This window comes from Geotrypetes seraphini, chromosome 1 (genome assembly GCF_902459505.1).
Source record: "Geotrypetes seraphini chromosome 1, aGeoSer1.1, whole genome shotgun sequence".
Taxonomy (NCBI): domain Eukaryota; kingdom Metazoa; phylum Chordata; class Amphibia; order Gymnophiona; family Dermophiidae; genus Geotrypetes; species Geotrypetes seraphini.
Window position 1 is genome coordinate 87,432,482 of NC_047084.1, and position 25,984 is coordinate 87,458,465.

The window sequence follows — 25,984 nt, forward strand, 5'->3', positions numbered from 1 at the left end:
GTGCTCCATCTGGTGGGTGTTTAGTTTCTGGCCAGCTCCCCTACAGCAGTTTTACCACTCGAAGCCGCAGCCATCGGCTCCTCATGTGATCCGTGGCTGCGTCGGAAGCATTCCCTCTGACATCACAACATCAGAGAGAAGGCTTCCGACGCAACCGCGGATTGCGTGAGGTTGATGCCTGCGACTTTGAATGGAAAACTGGCTAAAGCAGGGAACTGGCCAGAAATTCTGCTGCTGCACAGGGAAGTGGTGGGGAGAAATGCTGCTGCTGCTGCTGCACAGGGAAGGGGGAGAAAGAGAAATGCTGCTGCTGCAGCACCCAATTGGAAGGAGGGAGAAGGAAGACAAGGGAGAGGAACCAGAGATGCCAAGTCCGTGGGAAGGAGGGAAAGGAAAGAAGTAAAGGAGATACCAGACCTTGGAGGGGGAGGAACAGATGCCAGGGCATGGGGGCGAGGGAAGGAGAAAGATGCAAGACCAGGGAAAAGGAAGGAAGGAGGGAGAGAAAGGAAGAAGAGGAGATGCCAGATAATAGAGGGGGAGGGGAAGTTGGAAGGAGAGGAGAGAGATGCCAGGGCATGGGGGAAAGGAAGGGAAACTAAGGAGACAAATGCCAGACCAGAGGGGGAGGAGGTGCCAGAGCATGGAGGGAGAGAGATGCCAGGGCATGGGGGGAGGGAAGAGAAGGAGATAGAGATTCCAGACCATGGTGTGGAGTGGGAAGGAAGGAAAGGAGAAGAGAGAGAGATGCCAAAGCATAGGGGAGGGGGTGGAGACAGAAAAATGGAGAGGGGGTGAAGCTGAAATGAATCATGTACAAAGGAGAAAAGGGGCACAGGATATTTAAGGGACATAGAAAGAGGGAAGATGCCATATGGAAGAGAGAAAGAGTGGACAGTGGATAGAAGGGGCAGAGAGAGTGTGGGCAGTGGATAGAAGGGGCAAAGAGGGGTGCAGATGTTGCATGGAAAGGAGAGAGGACAAATGCTGTATAGAAAGAAGAGAGTGAAGAGAAGATGATTAAAGCAGAAATGACAAAAGGTAGAAAGATTTTTTTTTGTTGCACCACTGTTTTGTGGTGTTGCATTGTATGCAGAGTCTGGTTTCTTGGCAGTTCAGTTTAACTTTTGTCTACATATTTCTATTTTTAGTTTGTGATTATTTCATATTAGGCGAGGGTGTATCTCTGTTCTGTGTGTATGAAAAGCACATAGTTTTCAGTTGGCATTGATTGTACAGGATGAATTTACTGTGTGGGATCTGGCTTGTTTAGTTTTACAATATATGTGTTGGTGTTCTAGTGCTCACTGCAGTGTTTAAGATGCTGCCTTTTCCTAGGTACACTCTTGTTGTGCGCTATGTAGATTGTTACTAAAAATCATATTTTTCATATAAATGAGGGGGGTGTCAAAAAATGATGGGCCCCGGGTGTCACATATTTTAGGTACGCCACTGATCCTTCCCATGTACTTAGGTCAATTGACGCAAGCAAACTAGTTCTCCCCTCTCCCAAACTAGCCCATTAAGAATCTACAAGAAAATCAGCTTATTTTTTAATCTCACCTTTTCTATGAAATAACTTGCCACCTCTGATTAGGGTAGAATGATCTTTTCCCAAATTTAAAACACATTTGTTAAAAAATAACTTCCCTTCAGGAAAACTGATCTGGATAAGATAACATGACTGGTTTTTATGTATGACTGACTACTTCTCCTTTACATTAGTAAAGGTGTAGTGTGGGTTTTAGCACCAGTAGCGGCGGTAACTGCTCCAACACTCATAGGGATTCTATAAGCGGAATACTATGAGCGTCGGAGCAGTTACCGCTGCTGCTGACACTAAAACCTGGGCTACGTGTTATTATCCCAGGACAAGCAGGCAGCATATTCTTGACTGATGGGTGACGGCACCGACAATTTTAGAGTGATTGCACTCTAAGAACTTGGAAAGTTCTAGCAGGCCGCACCGCGCACGCGCGAGTGCCTTCCCGCCCGACGGAGGCGCGCGGTCCCCAGTTTCTTAGTTTCCGTGGAGCTAAGAAGACGCGTTTCAACGGCTGTTGAAAGAGTTTTTTGTAATTGCCCTTCCCGCTCGCGTAAACCCCTTTTGGAAGTAAAGTTTTTTTTATTTCTTTTATTTTCTTTAGTTTAAAAAAAAAAAAAAACTTTCGTTTTTTTCTTCATTTCTTTCACTTCGCCCCGGCGGGGCCTGTTGCCATCATCGAGGTCTCGGCCTTCGATTTGGCAGAAGCTGTTTTCACTTTCATGCCCCCTCAACCCGGGTTTAAAAAGTGCCAGCGGTGCGCTCGACCAATTTCACTGACAGACCCGCACAACTGGTGTCTTGGTCCTGACCATCGAGCGTCCACCTGCACCCGCTGTGCGACTTTAAAGAAGAGAACTCAAAAAAATCGCCAGATCCAACAGCGGTTGTTATTCGGCGCCGAGATGTCTGATTCCGCAGCACCGGCACCGACATCGGCCCCATCTCAGTCGGCACCTACTTCGTCGACACCGCGCGATACCGCACCAGCGTCGCACCCTGCAGGTAAGCCGGCTAAGAAGCCTTCCCCGTTGGAGCGTCCTCCGGTCTCAGTAGCAGCGAGTCCAATCCTGCCGACCTCGAGGCGTCCACGGAAGCGCTCCGCTCCTATTGAGGTGAGCCCCTCGACATCGGGGTCCTCATCCTCGGAGCGTAGAGCGGCACCACAGGTACCGCAGAAGAAAAAGGCGGTACCGGTGCCTTCGCTGGACGAGCGGATTGCTGCTGTCCTGCAAGTGCATCTTAAGGAGCAGTTGCAACAACTCCTTCCTGCACTTTTGACACCGAGCCTTCCAGTCCCGGTCCGGTCTGAGCCACCGGTACCGACAGTGGAGCGCCCTCTTTTATCGGCATCCCCTTTGTCGGTACTGGGTCACACTGCTTCCTCGACTTCGATGCCAATTTTAGCACCGGATCTGAGAGCTCAACACCAGGCGGTGCAGACCTCGGTACCAACGCAGCAGGTCACATCTCCTGGTACTGTATCTATGAGGTCGGGTAAGTCGGCGCGCAAAACCCGACACCTGGAACCCTCCACTCCGGAGTCTCGAGACCATGGCTCTCAGATTCGGGACCCTGATTTGTGGGGTGATTCTGAAGAGCCCTTTCTGTCTGAGGGTGAGTGTTCCTCTGATGAACAGGATCAACTTGTTGCTGATCCCTCTTCTAAACATGATTCCACATCTTTTACTTCTTTCTTAAAAGAGATGTGTGAATCTCTTTCTATTCCCTTGGAGGCTGAGTCGAAGAAATCCAAAGCATTCCTTGATGCTCTGGACTTTGACCAGCCTCCAAGGGAATTTCTCAAACTTCCTCTCCATGACATCTTACGAGAGACTTTCTATAAAAATTTAGAGACTCCCCTAACTGTACCAGGAGCTCCTCGTAAATTGGACTCCTTATACAAGGTTATCCCTATCCCTGGTTTTGACAAACCTCAGCTCCCGCATGAGTCTCTTTTGGTAGAATCCACACTTAAGAAATCAGCGGGAGCTAGTGTATATGCCTCAGTCCGTCCTGGCAGAGAAGGAAAAGCCATGGACAAATTTGGCAAACGTTTATATCAGAATGCCATGTTAGCCAATAGGTCAGGGAACTACGCTTTCCATTTTTCATTTTATTTAAAGCACCTCATTCAAAACATGGCTGCTTTTGAAAAGTACCTCCCTGACCGCAAGAAATCTGCTTTTCATACCTGTTCTTCCTCTCTTCTCCAGTTACGGAAATTCCTAGTTAGGTCAATTTATGACACTTTTGAATTGACTTCTAGGGCTACGGCTATGTCTGTTGCCATGCGTCGGTTGGCATAGCTCAGAGTCTCAGAGCTTGATGTAAATCATCAGGACCGCCTAGCAAATGCTCCCTGCTTGGGTGGTGAGCTCTTCGGAGAGTCCATGGATTCCACTACACAAAAGCTGTCTGCCCATGAGACTCGGTGGGATACTCTCCTGAAGACTAAGAAAAAGACTCCACCTGCTCGGCCTTTTCGCCAACAATCTGCCTACCAGCGCCGCTATGCTGCCCGTCCCTTGCCACCGGCTACTCAACAGCCTAGACGTCAGCGCCAACAACAGCGACAACCACCTAGGCCAGCCCAGCAGCAGCAGGTGAAGCCTCCTCCACCACAAAAGTCTACCCAACCCTTTTGACGTGGTTCTCCAAAGCATAGCCAGTATTCCACCATCTGCCCATCTCCCTCGACCCATAGGAGGACATCTTTCTTGTTACACCAGCCGTTGGGAGAACATCACATCGGATCAGTGGGTCCTCAACATCATCTGCCATGGCTACTCTCTCAACTTTCAGACACGTCCTGCACAAAGTCTGCCAAGAGAGTCTGCTTTGAACACCTCTCAGTCTTCTCTCCTTCTTCAGGAGGTTCAATCCCTCCTCCTCCTGAACGCCATAGAGGAAGTTCCTCTAGATCAGAAGGGGCAGGGATTCTACTCCCGTTATTTTCTGGTCCCCAAAAAAACAGGGGATCTCAGACCCATCCTAGATCTTCGCGATCTCAACAAATGCTTGGTCAAAGAGAAATTCAAGATGCTTTCTCTGGCAACTCTTTATCCTCTTCTCCATCAAAGCGACTGGCTATGCTCCCTCGATCTCAAAGAGGCATACACTCACATTCCGGTCAATCTGGCCTCCAGACTAGAGGTCTGCACGGGAACGGGGATCGCGGGGATCCCGCGGGTCCCGCGGGGATCCCGCGGGTTCCCCCCCTGGCCCACGGGACTCCCACGGGGACGCCCCCTGGCCCACGGGACTCCCACGGGGATGCCCCCCTGACCCACGGGACTCCCACGGGGACGCCCCCTTGCCCACGGGACTCCCACGGGGATGAAAACAACCTACCTAAATTCTGGCGATGCAAGCATGCAGCTTAGTTACAAGTCTGGCGTCGCGTCGGGAAATAGCCATGTTGAGCAGTGAGCTCAGCACGTACACAGATGAAAGCCTTGCTTGCTGATTGGTCCGGCGGCCCCGCCCCACCGTGCCGCCGGACCAATCAGCAAGCAAGGCTTTCATCTGTGTACGTGCTGAGCTCACTGCTCAGCATGGCTATTTCCCGACGCGGGCATTAGGCTGTTTTTTGTCATTTCGGGTGGGGGATGGCAGCGGCAGCAGCAGCCTGAAAAAGAAATCATCCTGGCCGGGTTCGGTGTCATGCTCCGGAGCTTCTACAGCCTTCCTATCTCCTTCTACCTGCGGCTCTCTTCGGCAACTCAGCAGCAGCTTCTGGCGTCGGGGCCTACCCTCTGCGAGTCCCGCTTGTTTCAACTTCCTTTTTCCACAAAGGTGGGACTCGTAGAGGGAAGGCCTCGATGTCGGCAGCTTGTCTTGATCACCGCTACTGACGAGTTGCTTAAGAGAGCCGCGGAGCAGGGGGGTGTTGCCAGGTGCAGGTAGAAGGGAGAGGGCCAGATGCAGGACTCGTGGGTGAGGGAGGAGAAGAGAGAGGGGAGAGAAACAAAAGGAAATATTTCATACTGGGCTGGGCCGGAGTGGAGAGAGGGTGGAAAGATTCTGGCTACAGGGTGCAGTAACAAAGGAAAAGGGGGGAAAGCTGAAAATAGAGATAGTGACACAAAGAAGAGAAAGGGTAAGCAGGACCTTCTGAATAAGGATAGAGATACAGAGGGGACATGAAGAGGAGGTGAAATAGAGACATAGAAGTAATGCTGAAAAAGTGTGTGTGGGGGGGGGGAGATAAAGACATTGAAAGGGCAAATGGTGAATATGGGGTAAAGACAAGGACAGAGACAAATGAAGATTCTGAAAAAGTGGTGAGATACGGATATAGGTGAGATGGACACAAAGAAGGGTGATGCTGGAAAATAGGTGGAATGGTAATTCTGACAGACACAGAAGGGAAATGCTGGATCAAGGAGAGATGGGGCTCAGGCTGGATGGAATGAGGAGAAATGCCTTGTTGGCCCGGAACTTCCTCTCCTACGTCAGAATTGACGTCAGGGAGCGGAATGCTGGTCAGCGCGACGCTTCTGCAGGGAAAGCTTGGGACAGCGGTGGCTTGGGGACTATTCCCCGATGGCGGTGGCAGCAAACCGAGTGGCTTGGGGGAGGGCACGGAGAAAGAAAGAAAGGGGGCAGACAGAGAGACAGAAAGAAGGGGGAACAGGGAGACAGAAAGAAAAAGTTGGGGGAGAGAATGAGGTCTGGAGGAGAGGAAACATACAGGAGGCTGAAAGAAAGGAAGAAAGATTGGATGCACAGTCAGAAGAAGAAAGTGCAACCAGAGACTCATGAAATCACCAAACAGCAAAGGTAGGAAAAATGATTTTATTTTCAATTTAGTGATCAAAATGTGTCTGTTTTGAGAATTTATATCTGCTGTCTATATTTTGCACTATGGCTCCCTTTTACTAAACCGCAATATTGTTTTTTAGCGCAGGGAGCCTATGAGCATTGAGAGCAGCGCGAGGCATTCAGCGTAACTCCCTGTGCTAAAACCTACTATTGTGGTTTAGTAAAAAGGGAGGGGGTGTATTTGTCTATTTTTGTATTTTGTTACCGAGGTGACATTGCATAGAGTCATCTGCCTTGGGAAATGTATATGGCAGATATCTTTGTTTTGTGTTCAAAAGAAAAGGAAATGCATTTCTGGTTTTATTTCTACAGTGTTGAAGTACTTGTTGGCCCTTGCTGTGACTGGTGGGGATCCCCAAGCACCGCCAGCAGAGGACCTCCTCTAGAGATGGTCAGAACTCCCCTCCACCAAGCGCAGCAGTCGCTGGCAGCATCCATGAGCCACTGAGGTGCCAGCATCTGTGACTCAGGGACGCTACTGCTGCCTGCCAAGCTTGGCAAAAGGGACCCCAGGCCAACTGCAAAGGAAGTCCTCAGCTGACAGTTTGTGGGTTCTCATCAGCTGAGTATTTATATTTTATATTTACATTAGAGGTTCTGGTAGAAACCCATTTACAAAGTATGTATTCTTCCCAATTAATATTTCCAAATTAATAGTCTCTTTGCTTATTTGTAAATGGGTCTCTACCAGAGCCTTTAATTCAGTAGCATAATTAAATAAAATAACTATTTCTGAAGTTTATAGGGAAGGATGGTGACGGAGGGGATTCCTCGCGGGAACGGGTGGGGACGGAGGGGATTCCTCGCGGGGACGGGTGGGGACGGAGGGGATTCCTCGCGGGGACGGGTGGGGACGGAGGGATTCCTCACGGGGACGGGTGGGGACGGAGGGATTCCTCACGGGGACGGGTGGGGATGGGTGGGATTTTGGCGGGGACGGGTGGGGACGGGTGGGATTTCTGTCCCCGCGCAACTCTCTACTCCAGACAGTACCTCCGCTTTATGATCAATCATTGTCATTACCAATACAAGGTGCTGCCCTTCGGTCTTGCCTCCTCTCCAAGAGTGTTCACCAAATGTCTGATTGTGGTGGCTGCCTTTCTACGCTCTCACCACCTTCAAGTCTTTCCTTATCTGGACGATTGGTTAATCAAGGCCAATTCATCTCAAACAGTGCTCCTGGCCACCAACCAAACCATCCTGTTTCTACAGCTTCTGGGGTTCGAGATCAGTCTACCCAAATCTCATCTCATCCCCACTCAGAGACTTCAATTCATTGGAGCGGTGCTGGACACAGTCCTCATGAGAGCATTCCTGCCATCCAACCGTCTTCAAACTCTTCAATCTCTATGTCAGCAGGTGCTTCCACAACGTTCCATCTCTGCCAAGCAAATGATGATACTCTTGGGTCACATGGCCTCCACAGTTCATGTCACACCCCTCGCACGTCTTCACCTGCGCACTCCTCAATGGACCCTAGCTACCCAGTGGTCCCAAGCGACGGATCCTTGCTCACGACACATATCTGTGACATCATCTCTTCGTCAGTCTCTACAATGGTGGTTGATATCCTCAAATCTCTCCAGAGGTCTTCTGTTTCATCTACCTCCTCATCAACTTGTCATCACCACCGACGCCTCCCCTTATGCCTGGGGAGCTCATTTGAACAAATTCCAAACTCAAGGACTTTGGACAGCCCAGGAAATGAAACATCACATCAATTTCCTGGAACTCAGAGCGATGTTTTATGCCCTCAAGGCCTTCCAACATCTTCTCTTTCCTCAGGTCCTCCTGCTGTGCACAGACAATCAAGTTGCAATGTACTACATCAACAAGCAGGGTGGGACAGGCTCTCGCCTCTTGTGCCAGGAAGCCCAGAAGATTTGGGCTTGGGCCACGGATCACCAACTATTCCTGAAAGCTATCTACATTCAGGGAGAACAGAATTCCTTAGCGGACAAGCTCAGCAGAATTCTCCAACCTCACGAGTGGACACTCGATCCTTTGACTCTACAGTCCATCTTCACTCAGTGGGGCACTCCTCAGACCTTTTTGCAGCTCCTCACAATCACCGGCTGCCCCTCTTCTGCTCCAGACTCTACTCTCCTCACCGTCTGGCAGCGGATGCATTTCTCCTCGATTGGTCCAATCTGTTCCTGTACACTTTCCCTCCTCTGCCTCTCATGTTACGAACCTTGTTCAAGCTCAAGAGGGAACGAGCCACCATGATTCTGATTGCTTCACGGTGGCCCAGACAACATTGGTTCTCCCTTCTACTTCAGCTCAGTTCCAGGGAGCCTATTCTTCTTCCACTGTTTCCTTCTCTGCTTACGCAACATCAGGAGACCTTTCTGCATCCCAACCTTCCGTCTCTGCACCTGACAGCTTGATTTCTCTCGGGCTGACTTCTCATGATACTCTTTTGTCTCAGCCCGTTCGTTCCATTCTGGATGCCTCCAGGAAACCGGCCACTCTGCAATGTTACCATCAGAAGTGGACACGGTTTTCTTCCTGGTGTCTTCTTCATCATCATGATCCCACTTCCCTTGCAGTGGAGACTTTGTTGGATTATCTTCTTTCTTTGTCTGACTCTGGCCTCAAGTCTACTTCCATCAGAGTCCACCTCAGTGCTATTGCTGCTTTTCATGAGCCAGTTCATGGAAAACTCCTTTCGGCTCATCCCTTGGTCTCCAGATTCATGCGAGGTCTTTTTAATGTGAAACCACCTCTTAAACCTCCCCCTGTAATCTGGGATCTCAATGTGGTTCTTTCCGCCTTAATGAAGCCTCCTTTTGAACCTTTGGCTACCGCTCCTTTCAAGTTTCTCACTTGGAAGGTACTTTTCCTTATTGCTCTTACCTCTGCCAGGAGGGTCAGTGAGCTACAAGCACTAGTTGCTGATCCACCTTTTACAGTCTTTCATCATGACAAGGTGGTTCTGCGTACACATCCAAAGTTTCTCCCTAAGGTTGTCTCTGAATTCCATCTCAACCAATCCATTGTTCTGCCTGTCTTCTTTCCGAAACCTCACTCTCATTCTGGAGAACAGGCTCTGCATACTTTGGACTGTAAGCGGGCTCTAGCTTACTATTTAGAGCGTACTAAGCCCCACAGATCAGCTCCCCAACTCTTTCTGTCCTTTGACCCGAATAAATTGGGACGTCCTGTTTCTAAACGTACGTTGTCTAATTGGCTGGCAGCGTGCATTTCATTCTGTTATGCTCAGACCGGACTGACACTGGAAGGTTCTGTCACGGCCCATAGAGTTCGAGCTATGGCAGCATCTGTGGCTTTCCTCCGCTCCACGCCTATTGAGGAAATCTGCAAGGCTGCTACTTGGTCCTCAGTTCATACTTTTACATCTCATTATTGTCTGGATGCTTTCTCCAGACGGGATGGACACTTCGGCCAATCTGTTTTGCAAAATTTGTTTTCCTAATGGCCAACCTTCCCTCCATCCCTCTTTTTGTTAGCTTGGAGGTTACCCATCAGTCAAGAATATGCTGCCTGCTTGTCCTGGGATAAAGCACAGTTACTTACCGTAACAGGTGTTATCCAGGGACAGCAGGCAGATATTCTTGCGTCCCACCCACCTCCCCGGGTTGGCTTCTTAGCTGGCTTATCCTAACTGGGGACCGCGCGCCTCCGTCGGGCGGGAAGGCACTCGCGCGTGCGCGGTGCGGCCTGCTAGAACTTTCCAAGTTCTTAGAGTACAATCACTCTAAAATTGTCCGTACCGGGGCTCCGTCGGTGCCGTCACCCATCAGTCAAGAATATCTGCCTGCTGTCCCTGGATAACACCTGTTACGGTAAGTAACTGTGCTGTAAAGGAGGGAGATAGTTATATATGATTGGTCACCTGTATGACTATGATTGGTCACCTGTATTACCTGGTATGACTATGATTTTATGGCATTCCTTTCCTCTGTTCTTTGTTTTTGAATTGTAAGCCGCCCAGACCTTTTGCATTGGCGGGCTATCAAATGAACAATAAGCATAACCATCTCATAACCTTGATCATTAGTGTCGCTGCACATCATTTGCTGACGTTCTCTACATCCCAATCACAGCAGCCAGGAACCTAGAACATCATTAGCAATGTTTTTAAGGACATCATCTTCTCCATGTCTTTCTGATTTGTTTAGAATAATGTTTCAGGGGGGTCACGTGATGGCAGGTTCCTGAGCGGACGTCCGAGCACAGAGCTCCGCTCCGACTTCCTTGTTTCTCCCCCCTAATAGCGATCCATGCCGGGTGAGAATTTATTTTTTTGATCGCCAGTGTAGGCGCTAGTGCAGAGGCATACTGTTGCGGTCGGGGAGGCGCTGAATTCATTTTTGGCCGCGGGGCATGCCGCCGAAAGTTTCTCGTCCGGGGAAGCAGTGTGGGAGCCCAGCGTGCAAGATGGCCGGCACGCAAACCGACGTCCCAACGGATCGATCCGACGAGGTGCTGCAGGTGTCCATGAGGCATTTATCACAGTTGCTAGATGACAAACTAGCTAAACTGCATGCCTCTATGGATGAACTAAAGGACACCTTGGCTGGACAAGCTGTTCAGCTGCAACACGTGGAGCAGAGGGTGTCGGCCCTGGAGGATCGCGCTGGGGTAGCAGATGGGAGGCTTGACCTGTTGGAAACCCGAGTGGGTCAGCTCATGGAGAAAGTTGAAGATCAGGAAAATAGGGCCCGACGGAAGAACCTTCGGATCATCGGACTTCCAGAGTCTGTTAAGGACCCTGAGCTCCTCCAGATTGTGGAGAAGTGGCTGCCGAAGGAGTTGGGCCTACCGGAGCACGCGGGCCCAGTGGTGGTGGAACGTGTCCACCGGGTGGGACAGCGACGAGAGCATGAGGGCGCCAGTAGACCGAGAGCCGTGCTGGCCCGCTTTCATAATTATGCTATCAAAGCCCGTCTGCTTGAGCTATTTAAGAAGTCCCGGCGTCTGGAGTATGAGGGTGCCAAGATTTTGATCTTCCAGGATTTCTCTATTAAGGTGGTTGAACAACGCAGAACCTTCACACCTTATTGCTCGCAGCTGGTTGCAAGGGGAATCAAATTTGCCTTCCTATATGCAGCTAAGGTGCGCCTGACCCATGAAAATCGCACCTTTACTGTGTACCAGGCGGAGGAACTCAAGCGCTTTATCGAGAGCCTTCCCGCCCAGTAGGCCTCTTATGAACACCTGACTGCTCTTTACCTTCTGGGCGATCTGGACCTGAAGGAGATGTATCGTTCCCCTTTTCATCTTTATGTCTCCGTCTCGAGGGGAGAGGCCCCTCAGGGTCCCTGCTGATGTCTCCGGTATCATCGTGTGAGACTATTTGTGCGAGACCTTGTCTTTTGATCCTACTGTTTTGGATGGAGGGGACCTCCCGGGGAGTACCTGCAACGAGGACCTTTACGGCAGGGCTGCCTCCCCCCCTCCCCCCCCCCCCGGGAACTTCCAGGGGGCCGAATCAGACTCTTTTTTTTTTTGGACTTATTTTTGTTCTGAGAGGGGCTATGTTGTTGTCCTCCCAGGTCGCCAGTTTTACAGTTTTTCCAGTTCTACGTTTCTAGTTCTATGCCCCTGCACGCATCTTTGTTCTCATGCAGGTTATGGACAATTCTGGTATTTGTTCTATGGTCGCAAGGGTAGATGGTGGGGAGTTTTGGGGAGGGGAGTGTGGGTATCTGTGCTTGCTTACTGTTGGGGTGGGTGTTATGGGAGTGTGGATGAGAGTGTGGTTGGGGGTTGGGGGGGTGTTGCGGAAGGAGGGACTGGATAAGGGAGACATCTGTGGGGGGTGGGGGGTTTATCTGAAGGAACTGGAAGTTTTATTGGGGAGGGGTGGGAGGGTGGGATGCATCCTGGGGTCTCTGATCAGTACTGTTATGATACTTCAGTGGGTGGCATGCTGGTTTGGCTGGGAGGCTGGCGCTGCTGCCCCACAGGCTTGTTGTCTCTGGGGGGACTTAGTTCTTACCAACTGCTATTGTGAGTTCTGTTAAGATTGCCAGCTTCAACATTGATGGCTTGCACTCCCCAGTGAAGCGCAGCAAATTACTTCAATATTGCAAGAAATTGAAAGTAGATGTTTTAATGCTTCAGGAGACTCACCTCAGCGTGACAGAACATGTTAAACTGAAGAGGGATTGGGTAGGGGAAGTAGCTTTTGCTTCATATAACTCCAGACAGCGAGGTGTTGCTCTCCTCTTTCATAAAAAGCATCCTTGTACTCTGCACAAGGTAATACAGGACCCTGAGGGGCGGTATGTGATCTGGGCAGGAGTTTTCTTGGGGAAGAAATATGTGTTTTGTTCTCTTTATGCACCTAATGTATACTCTCATAGATTTTTTTCTGTATTAGTAGCGGCTTTGACGCCTTTTTTCTGAATACCAATTGGTACTAGGTGGGGACTTTAACATCACTGCAGGTGGTGTTTTGGGAGGCGAGCAAGGCGGTCTTGCGGGGTAAAATTATTGAGTACATTACCCGCAAGCGCAGAGCTCAAGATAAGACACTGTTGGACTTGACACAGCGTCTGGCCGGGCTGCGTAGGAGTTTACATGCTCCGGGTGTCACGACAGCCCGATCTCAATATTTTGATCTACGTAGGCAAATTAATGACTTACGTGCTGGCTTTGAATTCAGAATCCTCATGAAGTCACCTTTTCAGCTAATATCGTATGGCCCAACCATCTTTTTTGTAAAAACCATAAATATAGAGCTTTATCTACCTATTCATTAGTTGACCTTTTCATGGTTTTTTCTGGAACTCCCTTCCTCTTTTTCAAAAGTTGTAATGTAGTTGACAGTAGCATCACTTTGTCTTTATGTTGGATATTGTTGATGTTCCTAAACCATTTTCTGCTCATTTTTTTTTTTCCTGACACTCCCTTTTTAAAAACTTTTCCACAATGTCCATTTTGTCTTTTAATGACAGAACAACCCTTTTTCGCTTTGCCGGCATTTTAATTTTCTTGATTTTAGAAAGAAATACAGTACTGAACAGTAGAAACCTTTCCTCGTGGCAGTTGGGAGGAAAAGGAAAGGACAGGGCTTCCTCTGTCATATCCCCACTCTCCCTGACTTCATTTCCTGGGGGAGCCTGCAGGGACCAGCACAGGCTGCGAGGATGAATCGCTGTAGCTGCCAGGAGCCTCCGAAGTACACTGCAGAGGATGCCAGGTCACTGTTTCCGCGAGGATGCCTTCGCGGAAACAGAAAGTAGGCAGGACCCGGCAACAAGAAGAGCAAATTGTAAGCTTCACTGACCTGTCTCCCGCCTTAGCCCGTAGCGAACGCATGCTTCGGGGCTCTAACATGCGAGTGCCGGCTTCCCTTCTCTTCTTTTCCCCCCCTCCGGACATAACTTCTGATTTCGGAGGGAAGAGAAGGGAAGCATGCATGCACACGTTAGAGCCCCGGAGCATAAGTTCGCTATGGGCTAAGGCGTGAAATCTCCAAGCCGTTGTTTATTTGGGGTTTTTTTTTGGTGTTGAGTAGCACCGGCGGCAGCAGCAGAATTCACAGCGGATGATAGCCAGGCGGTCATCTAAATTACCCGGGCGGACTGCCCAGCTAAAAGGCCCTAGGGAGAACACTGAGTATGTGGCCTTTAAAATAATTTTTTGTGAATACTTACTGCCCCACCAGCCATCCAGCTATCGATATGCCTAATAATTGAATCTTTAACTAAAATGGCTGGCATAACCCTTCCCACCTGGGCCGAAACCCATGGAGACACATCCTTGGTGCCAGAGGATGTTGTATCCCCTGGAGGGCAGTTCTGGCTAGAGGATCATTCCTGCCTCTCCGAGGTAATGCTCTCCTTTCAGGTGACCTTTCTTCTCCATGTCAGCACAGAGATTGTCAGACTAGAGGCAGAACTTCTCTACTATCAAGAGCTGAGCACTTCCACAATATATCCTTCTCACAAGCTGTAAGAATCCCAGTTACTGACTTTGGTTATCTATTTCTCAACTCTTCTGCCTTTATAATTTCCATTTCATCTGCATTGGTTTCTGCAGTTTAATATTACAGCCTTGCCAGTGGCCAGCTGTGCCTTGGCCAATCTATGGATGACCACTCAATTAGCACCTATGAAATGAAAAAGAAGTTCTGTTAGTCTAGATGCCTTACTGTTTGTCATTTTGCTTTCTCTAGGTGTGTTCATTGTATCTGCCAAGCGCACTCCCTTTGGGACATATGGTGGTTTCCTGAAGGACCACACTGCCACTGACCTTGCAGAGATAGCTGCTAGGGCTGCACTGACTGCAGGCAATGCTTCTCCAGAGATTATCAACAGTGTTGCAGTTGGAAATGTCATGCAGGTTGGTATGGGAGGAAGAACAAATTTTATAGGGTTTTAGAAGCATAATTGATTTTTTACAGAGGCTGTTTATGGAGGGACCTGTTTCTGAGAATGTTTAAAGTACCGTATTTTTCGCTCCATAAGACACACCTGACCATAAGGTGCACCCTAGATCTAGAGGAGGAAAACAAGAAAAAAACCATTCTGAACCAAATTGTGTAAGAACATAATAACATAAGCAGTGGCTCTGCTGGGTCAGACCAGAGGTCCATCACGCCCAGCAGTCCGCTCACATGGCGGCCAATCAGGTCCAGGACCTGTATAGTAATCCTCTATCTATACCCTTCTATCCCCTTTTCCTTCAGGAAATTATCTAATCCCTTCTTGAACCCCAAAACCATACTCTGTCCTATCACACCCTCTGGAAGCGCAGTCCAGGTGTCCTCCACCCTTTGGGTGAAGAAGAACTTCCTAGCATTGGTTCTGAATTTGTCCCCTCTTAATTTTTCCGAATGCCCTCTCGTTCTTGTAGTTTTCAAACATTTGAAGAATCTGTCCCTCTCCACTTTCTTCATGATCTTGTAAGTCTCTAACATGTCCCCTCTAAGTCTCTGCTTCTCCAGGGAAAAGAGCCCCAGTTTCTCTAATCTTTCAGCATATGAAAGGTTTTCCATACCTTTTATCAATCGTGTCGCTCTTTTCTGTACCCTCTCGAGTATCGCCATATTCTTCTTAAGGTACGGTGACCAATATTGGACGCAGTACTCCAGATGCGGGCGCACCATCGCCCGATACAACGGCAGGATAACTTCTTTCTTTCTGATTGTAATACCTTTCTTGATAGCAAGGAGATCAGGATGAAAATCTGGTCCAACTAGAAGTGAGCAAAGTGGATGTCCTTAGACAGATAGACAGGCTAAAGAACGACAAATCGCCAGGTCCGGACGGCATTCACCCAAGGGTACTCAAGGAACTAAGGAATGAAATAGCTGAGCCACTTCGACAAATATGCAACCTATCCTTAAAAACTGGAGAGATTCCGGAAGACTGGAAAATAGCAAATGTCACGCCCATCTTCAAGAAAGGCTCAAGGGGAGACCCAGGAAACTACCGGCCGGTGAGCTTGACCTCGGTCCCGGGAAAGATGATGGAAGCGCTGATTAAAGACTGCATCTGGGAACACATCGAAAACACTGGGCAGCTAAAGCCGAGCCAGCATGGCTTCTGCAAGGGCAGGTCATGCCTCACTAACTTATTATACTTCTTTGAGGGGGTAAGCAGCCAGGTGGATAAAGGGGAATCTATAGACATCATTTACCTTGACTTCCAAAAAGCCTTTGACAAGGTACCACATGAAAGACTGCTAAGGAAGCTATGGAACCACGGGGTGCAAGGGGAGGTCCACCGATGGATCAAAAACTGGCTGGCGGACAGGAAACAGAGGGTTGGAATAAAAGGCCATTACTCACACTGGCAATGGGTCACGAGCGGAGTTCCGCAGGGGTCGGTGCTGGGACCGCTCCTGTTCAATATATTTATCAACGACCTGGAGGCAGGAACAAAATGTCAGATTATTAAATTTGCGGATGACACTAAACTATACAGCAGAGTCAAAACCATGGAGGACTGCGAAGACCTCCAAAAAGATCTGACAACGCTGGAAGAGTGGGCCAAAAAGTGGCAAATGAGCTTCAACATAGGAAAATGCAAGGTCATGCATGTAGGGAAAAAGAACCCGATGTTCACTTACAAAATGGGGGGATCACCGCTAGGGGTGAGTAACCTTGAAAGAGACCTGGAAGTGATGGTAGACACATCATTGAAGGCGTCAGCACAGTGCGCCACAGCCTCAAGGAAGGCGAACAGAATGTTGGGCATCATTAAGAAGGATATCACAACCAGGACGAAGGAAGTAATCCTGCCACTGTATCGTGCAATGGTGCGCCCGCACCTGGAGTACTGTGTCCAGTACTGGTCGCCGTACCTCAAGAAGGACATGGCGGTACTTGAGAGAGTCCAGAGAAGAGCAACTAAGCTAATAAAGGGTATGGAAGACCTCTCATATACTGACAGACTGAAGAAGTTGGGGCTTTTCTCCCTGGAAAAGCGGAGACTTAGAGGAGACATGATAGAAACCTTCAAGATCATGAAGGGCATAGAAAGAGTGGACAGGGACAGATTTTTCAAATTACGGGGAACCACAAGCACAAGGGGGCACTCAGAGAAATTGAAAGGGGAAAGGTTTAGAACAAACGCCAGGAAGTTCTTTTTCACTCAGAGGGTGGTGGATACATGGAACGCGCTACCGGAGGATGTGATAAGCAGAAGCACACTACAGGGCTTCAAAGAGGGTCTGGACAGGTACCTGGAGGACAAAGGGATTGAGGGGTACAGATAGGAGTAGAGGTAGGTAATAGGGATAGAATTAGAGGATTAGAGGCAGTTACAAAATTAGTCAGGGACACTGTTCAGGCAATTAGGCCTGATGGGCCGCCGCGGGAGCGGACCGCTGGGCAGGATGGACCTCTGGTCTGACTCAGCGGAGGCAACTTCTTATGTTCTTATGTACCCAGCATTCTATTCGCCTTCTTAGAGGCCGCTGCGCACTGTGCCGACGGCTTCATTGTGTTGTCCACTATTACCCCCAAGTCCTTTTCTTGGGTACTTTCACCCATTACCAGCCCTCCCATCGTATAGATGTATTTCAGGTTTCTGTTTCCTACATGCAAGACTTTACATTTCTCTACTAATATATACCAAGCTCTGCACTACTTTCTTCTAAGGAATCTTCTTGAGGTCTCATCCGATTAAACAATGTAATAGTACATAGCCACACTGAAATTTTGGTGAGCTTAACTGTGCTGGATGAACTAAATTACTGGATCTTAAAGCAAACAGTGACAACAATAATGCCCTACTTGATGACATACCACGACTGCTCTCTTCTGTGTCTGTAGTTTTGTCATAATTTAGTACATCCCAATGCAGCAAAGCTCGCAGGAATATTTTAACATGCAAATGTGTACGTGATAAGAGAAACTGAGTATATGAATCGTGAATGAAAACTTAATGAGTGAAAGAAGAGTGCATAAAGTTGTAGGTTGATGGGAGAACACAAGAAGGTATACGTAACATACCATGACATGATAGACCAACTTTGGCATTTGTGGGGAAAAAATCCTTGAAGTCCAAAAGCAATTTATGATCGCAAGATGTGAAACCTGATTAAAAGAACCAGACAACAGACGAATAAACCAGATTTATAGCAGCAAAATATAGCACAGTAAGAAATGACAAACCAGGGCAATACAACTTGGACTGAAACTAAAAACAATGAAAATTAAGTTAAAACAAATGCTGTCCTGCCTTGGGAAAAATGACAGTGATCCATCCACTTTAAAAGTTGATATGTGTAGCTGCTGCAGATGGAGCCCAAGTTGGCTTTGCGGGCTCTGGGGTTGGTGTGCTGCTTTGGCTGGGGGCTCTATCAGCTGCAGGCATTGGTGGCTCTTCCTCCTCAGGCTCTGCCTCCTTCCTGAGCAGCGGGACAGCCGCGGTCTCGGTCCACTGCCACGAAAGTTATGGATAGAGGCCGGCAGTTGTTGCTGCAGGCGCCGGCAGCTCTTCATCCTCAGGCTCTGCCTCCTCTCCGAGCAGCGGGACAGCGGCAGTCCCAGTCCCCTGCCCCGGAAATTATTGGTAGAGGCTGGCAGTTGCGGTTGTTCCCGCACTCTCCGAGCTATTCGCGGATGGAAGGCGAGGTCAGCGGTGAGGGCTCAGCACCACCATCCTGTCCATCATTTTGGCCTCACTCATTCAACCAGACAGGCAGAGCTGCGGCGCATGGGGGCAGAGTCCAGAGACCTGGGAAGATGTAATTCTCTCTGCGGCTGGGTATATTCGCTCCATAAGACGCATCTTTATTTCCACCCACTTTTGGGGGAAAAAAGTGCATCCTATGAAGCAAAAAATACAGTAACTGTCAAGTTTTGCATTATAAAGAGCATTGTGTTAACGTTGTCTTGCTCAGATAATGGTGTGACCAAGGTTTGCGGAGTCATTGTGAATCAACAGTCGAGAGAATTGGACTTTTTTATACAATCTCGCTATATTCCTGGTCAAGTGGGTTATGCATCCCTTGTCACAAAACTGCTTGTAGGAAGCCTCATTTACATTTTTTTTCCTGATCCTCCCCTCTTACCTCAGGACTGCCCTCTGACTTCAGTTGCTTTTCTACAAGCGAGACCATAGGAACCAGTCATTTCAGTTCTTGTTTGTCATCTGCCTGTATTGTGGCTGGAAAGAAGCCTCCTTTCTGTGAAGGCTCATTCTATTAGTGGTGTCTCCTCCTCGTGGCAGAGTCATTGGCAATTTCTCTTTTGAAAGATTTGTAGAGCTGCTACTTGCTCCTCCTTACACACTAGTTTTACAGGATTGATATGGCGGCCAAGTAGGATGTTGCTTTTGGTTCTTCAGTTCTGGCAGTAGACTCATCTGTCCTACCCTGATTCTACGGGACTGTTTTGTTATGTCACACTTGTCCAGGAATAGAATAAGATTATACAAGAACGAAAGATTAGGTTCTTTGCTAATCTTCTTTCTTGTAAATCCACACTTTATTCCTGGAACTCGCCTTGGGAGTTGCTGATTCACCAATTGTCTGCCTCGATAAGTATTAGTAAACTGGACTCATGGTTTATTGACCAGCCTTTCTAAGAGTACCATCCAAATATGTGCACTTTGCCTTGAGGGTTCCTAGCTGTGGCGTTCCCCTCTGTTAGTGCAGGCTGTGTCATCTTTAACCATTCTTTTGTTTGCTCAGTTTTTGAATGTTTACAAACCTGTTTCAATTGTTTGATTGTTATACAGTTTAATGTTATGAGCAGATTTGACTTGTTTCTCGGGGAGATGTTTCTGTACCCTTCCCCTTGTGGTTCTGTGTCCTCTATAGGTTTGATTGACTGCTTTTGAACTTACCGGAAGCCAGAGGGCAGTGCAAAGGTAAGAGGGCAGGACCCAGGCATGAGCTTTCCGGCCACCTGGGCCAGCGTCACTCTACGAATAGTGCCTTCAGTTCTTGTGAGAACGGAAGGCACCATTCAGAGGGTGGCGCTGGCCCAGGCAGGCAGGCGGGCAGAAAGCTCACACCTGCCAGCCGACACACCACTGAGCCACCAGGCAATGGAAGACATTTAAGGAGGTGCAGGACAAGACAGGAAGAGGCGGTACGGGCCCAGGCAGGCGGGCGGAGAGCTTGCGCTTGCTGGCCGATGCAACGCTGGACCACTAGACAAAGGGGGAGATTTGAATAGGTACGGGATGGGACGGGGGGGGGTGTTTTAAAAAGGGACGGGGGTCACGTGAGGGGCCAATTTCTTTCTTTTATTTTCCAACTTATTCCCGTTTTGTTTTGTTTTTTAATTTTAATTTTTTTTATTATTTTTTTCTTCTCCTCTTGTTCTTCTCTTCTGGTCTTTGGTTTCAGGGGACTATGGAGATTGCGGTTTCTTTCCTTGGCAGTAGGCTATCTGAGTCCAAGTCTACTGCATTGTAGATTCTGCTTTGAGTCTAATTCTCGAGGGGGGGAAGGGTTGGGGTGTTGGATGTGTATTGTTTGTATCATGGTTGTAGTTGGTTGTATTCTATGGTTGATTGTATTTTTAGGCTGGATTTTATTTTTTGAAAATAAAAATTGATTATACATAAAAAAGGACAGGGGGTTGAAAAAGGTTGTTTTTTTATTTTTGGTTCATTGTTCTGCATACTGGAGGTTGCTCCCTGCTCTAGGAAGGGGTGGGGGTTCATGATTATTGTTCCAGTTTTGTATGGGACTTGTTTCTGTTTTGGGCTATACCCTGTTTGTAATTTATTTTGGAAACCAATAAAAATTGTTGTACCATAAAAAAGGGAGGGGGGAATTAAAAAAGGTACTGGGGGGCTGATGACAGGGCAGTGCAGTGAGACGGGGTACAGAGCCTGGCAAGGAGGGTAGGGTTGGGTGCAGAGCCTGGCAGGGAGAATTTGGTTCAGAATGATTTGTTTTTGTTTTTTGTTTGTTTGTTTTTTCTTGCTTTCCTCCTCTAAATCTAGGGTGTGTCTTAAGGAGCGAAAAATACGGTAATCCTCACAAAAACTTTGCTCGACTAGGAGTTAACTTCTCTTCTTAAATGGTGATCCCCACATGTCAAATAATGCATGAAATCCTATGTGTGTGTGTATGCACTACTATAGAAAAACTTTTTGATATTTGTTTGCATTTTCTCTGATCTGATATCTGATGGATGACATCACCTACTGATCCTGCTGTACAAGGTGAACCTCTTGCAGCTAAGAAACTTTAATTTCTGTCCAAGGCTGCTAACAATGAATACTGTAACTCAGACTTTCAATGTTTAAATTCTGAGTTTTAACTTCAAAAACTCTTAATGTGGGGGGCGTGGCTTAACGCGAGCACGGATGGAGGTGTGATCGTGAAGCTCCTCACCATCCAGGCAATGAAATATAAAAAAAAAATTTTTCCTTCAAGATAACTACATAGAAAATATATATTAAAAAAGCTGAACAAATGATACAAGATAAAATCCTAATTTCCTGCAGTTGAAGTGAGGTATGTGCTGACAGGAGTCGGGAAGGCAGAGAGCCGTTTGTGTTTTCGGCGGTTTCATGAAACTTGAATGCAGCGCTGAGACCGCGAGGTGTATGTGAGTGACCAATGAGTTTGATTGGAAAATTGTGAAGGAAGTTTGTATTCCGACCAGATATAACTGAAACCATAAGAAGGAAAAAATAGATAATCCTTTGATAAAAAGGGGATTGAATAAAGAAAATGAGAGAGAGGAAATACCGGCATTTTCTCTCAGTAATTAAGTGCCGAAGCGCTGAAAACAAATAAATATCAGCTTATTAAAATAAATAAAAATACTGAATTGAATATTACTTTCCTCTGACAAAGCTGCGATTGGGCTTGTGAGAGAGGAGACAGAGAAAAGGATTAACGGAACTTTAAAAAAAAAAACTGAAGCAGCAGGACATCGAGGCAGTTGAGAGACGCTGTGAATAAACAGAAGACAGTTGCTTCAAGTTTGTCAAATAAGGGAAAATAACTCGATGAAGTGTTGCTCTCCTCGGTCGGAGCTGCGATTGGGCTTGTGAGAGGAGAGCTAAAAGAAAGGAATACCAAAAATTTTTTTTTGCTCAGCGTTGAAACGATGTCTCATTAAGTGAGAGTGAATGTCAGAGATAGTGAATTAAATCTGTAAAAAGAATCGACTAATCTGAGAGAGATCTAAGGGAAGGAAAGGTTGTTGGACTGAATGTTCCCCTCCTTCATTGAGACAGTGAAAGGACTTAAAGGAAAAAAACCATAGAAAAGGATTATTATTATTTTTTTTTTTTTTCTCACAGCAATAGTGAGAAAAGTAAAAAAGTTTCAAACTGACATAAGTAAAAAGTAGAAAAATATCAAAAATAACCCTCTTGCCAATATTAAAGAGATAAATACACTAAAAAAGGAGTATTCAAGATTGTGACAGATAACTGAGAAAGAGAAAAAGGGCTTAAAAAGAAAATTTCTACTTCAAAAGATAGAACCAAATCTTGGAAGAAAAGGGATTAAAAACCTAAGAATACCAAATCTAAACCTAAGAGACTAAATATAAGAAATAAGAATAACCAAGAAAAAGAAAACAACAACATGGCAAGCACCAGACAAAACAAAAATGAGGCTGGTACATCTGCAAAAAGACAGAAACAAGACCAAATAACACCAAGCAAGATACCACTTCCTATTGAAGAACCAGACATATTAAGCAAAACAGAAGTTATGGAAGAATTAAGACAAATCAAACAAATGCTTAAGGAAACTATAACTAATATGTCGGAAATGAAAGAAGAAATTTTAAATATTCATAGACAAATGGAAGTTAATAACAAAAGAACAACTGAACTAGAATCAAAAATGGAAGCTATAGAATGTGAATCAAAAAGATGTAAAAACGACAGCCTGGAATTAAATAAATTAAAAGAACAACTGGAGGATTATGAGAATAGAGGAAGAAGGAAAAACATTAAACTTTTTGGAATACAAGAAAATTTAGAAGGAAAAAATACTATCCTTTTCCTTGAAAATTTAATTCCAAAAATATTACAATTAGACTTGAAACAACCAATTGAAATAGAAAGGGCGCATAGAATCCCAATCAAAAATTTAGAAAACAAAGGCAGACCAAGACCAATAATTTTCAAAATGCTTAGATACCAACAAGCATTAGATATATTAAATGCTGCAAAAAAAGATAAAAATCTAAACTATAAAGGATCCAGAATATGGTTTTTACCAGACTTTGCCAAAAACACAGCAAATAAAAGAAAGAGACTATTAGATATGAGACCTCTACTAAAAGAAAAAGGATTTAAATATGGTCTATATTACCCGGCGAAAATGAGAGTATCATCTGGAGACAAATCCTTATATTTTGAGGATCCTGAAAAACTAAAAGATTTTCTCTCTAAACCAGAACCTATGATATTTTAACATAAAACATTAAGATGATTTTGATGACTCTATGAAGAATTATAAAAATATGACATATTGAAATATCTGAAGAAAAGGAGGAAAACGATATAAAGAAAAGACAATAAAAATTATAAGAAAGAAAGAACAAGATATAGGGAAATTATTAAATAATACACTACATATATGTTTAAAATAATTTTATGTTAAGATCATAATACTAAGGAAATATAAATTAAAAATATTGTTAAATGGATAATGATACATTAATGAAATGTTATGGAAAAATGATTAAAGATATAAAAGATCAATATATATAGATAGAAGGGAAATTTGTTTGAATATTGAATATTAATTGCCTGGAGTGGGGAGAATATTCGGGTTACAATTCCAATGTGTATCCTTAAGCAGCCAATGTATTGGGTGGGAAAGGGAGGGACAAGGAGAATATTTACTAGAATGATTAAGGGAAAAATAAATAAGGGATTAGATACATTAGGGTCAAATATGTGTGTCGTGAAGAAAATTTTTTGATATTAAATATGAAAGAGGAGAGGAAGAAAAATACAATGAAAAGTATTAAAATGTATAATGTCTTTTAAAATATATTCTATTAATGCCTGAATCATGTAATTAAACGAAAAAAAGTATTAACATTTTTAAAAAAGCAAAATGCGGATATTTACTGTCTGCAAGAGACACATCTTAATATGAAGGAATCACAGAAATTATCAGGTGGATGGATAAAGGAATGTTTTTTTGCTCCAGCAGTGGATAAAAAAAGCAGGGGTTGCAATTCTTATAAATAAAAAATGTATGGCCAAGATAAAGGTAAAAAGTTCAGATCCACATGGAAGATGGATACATATTGATATAGGTATGGGAAATGATACCCTGACGTTATTCAATATATATGCCCCCAATTCGAATCAATCAGAATTTTTCAAAAAGCTACAGAATATGTTATTACCACTGGCTGCCCTCTAATTTAGTGGTGGCTGGAGATTTTAATGCTGTAATGGATCCATTATTGGATAAAAAAACCAGGTAAAAATATTAAATCTTTAGGTCTAGATAATTTAGTTCAGTCATGTGATTTGAAAGATATATGGCGTATTCTTCATTTTAATGATCAGGAATATTCATTTTGTTCACAGGTTTCATAATCATTTTCAAGAATAGATTATATTTTTGTTTCAACAAAATAAAGTGCAACAGGTGATTAAAGCCTCCATTGATCCTATTATTATCTCGGATCATGCGGGAGTATGGATAGAATTACAATTAGATCAATTAGAAAATAATAGACCTCTTTGGAGATTTGATAATGCATTGCTTGTGGATGACAAATTTTTTGGAAAATTTTAAAACACAAATTAATGATTTTTTTCAAATAAATTTAGTGAAGATACATCTATAGAGAATGTATGGGATGCATTTTAAAGCAACTATGAGGGGTAATATTATATCATATTCAGCTTTTATTAGGAAACAGAATTAAAAACAATATATAGAATTAGAAAAAGAAATAAAAATATTAGAAGCTAAATTGGTAAATAAATGGGAATATGAAGTTTTACAAGCTCTTTTGAAAACAAAAGGTAAATATAATGAATTAACTTCAAAAAATGATAAGAAAAGATTTGTTTTCCAAGCAAACAGTGTATTATGGAAATTCTAATAAGGCGGGGAAAATTATTGGCAAATTATCTTAAGGCAAAAAAAAGGAGAACTAATATTAATGGAATAAAAGATGATAATGGTATATATAACAAATCAAACAAATATAATATTAAAACAATTTTTAAAATTTTATAAGGACCTGTATTCTTCCGAATCTCATTTGGAGAAACAAAAAGATGGAATAAATTTTTTTAGATTTAATTAATGGACCTAAAATTCCTGATCATATAAAACGAAGTTTAGAAGAACCTATATCATTAAAAGAATTAGAAACAGCATTGAGATCTCTTAGAGTTGGATCCGCTCCAGGTGGTGATGGTTACACAGTAGAATTTTATAAAACATTTCAAAATATCCTTTCCCCACATTTATTAAAAATTATATCAGACACAACTTATAAAAGGTAATATAAAAGGTACTATGGCTGAATCAATAATAATTTGTTTTGCCTAAGCCAAATAAAGATTCCTACTTTGGTTTCAAACTACAGGCCTATATCTTTGATAAATGTTGATAATAAACTTTTGGCGAAAATTTTGGCTTTGAGATTAGCCAAAGCTCTCCCACATATTATAGATATGCATCAAACGGGTTTCGTTGCTAAAAAGACATTCCTCCAATAACTCTAGACTATTATTTCACATGCTAAACTTATCAAAAAAAATGGATGAACCGGCTTTTACAGTTTCATTAGATGCTGAAAAAGCATTTGATAGGGTAGAATGGAATTTTATGTATCAGGCTTTAGAATGGTTTGGTATAGGTTCTGGATTTATACAAATGGTAAAAACATTGTATAGCTTCCCGATTGCAAGATTAAATATTAATAATAAGATATCTGATGGTTTTCAATTGCAGAGGGGAGTTAGACAAGGATGTCCTCTATCTCCTTTGTTATTTGATGTTGTATTAGAACCCTTATTGTTAGCAATACAGCAAACGAGGGAGATACAAGGTATTCCATATTCAGATATGGAATATAAAAATTTCGGCTTATGCTGATGATATTTTGGCTTTATTTTGAGAAATCCAGAGTCTACCTTATCTTCTTTATTGGAATTAATTGATAAGTTTGGCAAATTTTCAGGTTATAAAATTAATTGGAATAAATCTGAAATT

At 44.9% G+C, this 25,984-nt stretch overlaps 1 protein-coding gene across 1 annotated transcript in view; it reads left to right on the plus strand.

The window, feature by feature from the left end:
* The window catches only part of ACAA2 (acetyl-CoA acyltransferase 2), a 70,995-nt gene that overhangs the window by 4,077 nt on the left and 40,934 nt on the right, over window positions 1-25,984 (plus strand). Inside the window, exon 2 of the mRNA XM_033934638.1 lies at window positions 14,523-14,689. Within this exon, the coding sequence (XP_033790529.1) occupies window positions 14,523-14,689 (167 nt within the window). The remainder of the gene's footprint in view (window positions 1-14,522; window positions 14,690-25,984) is intronic.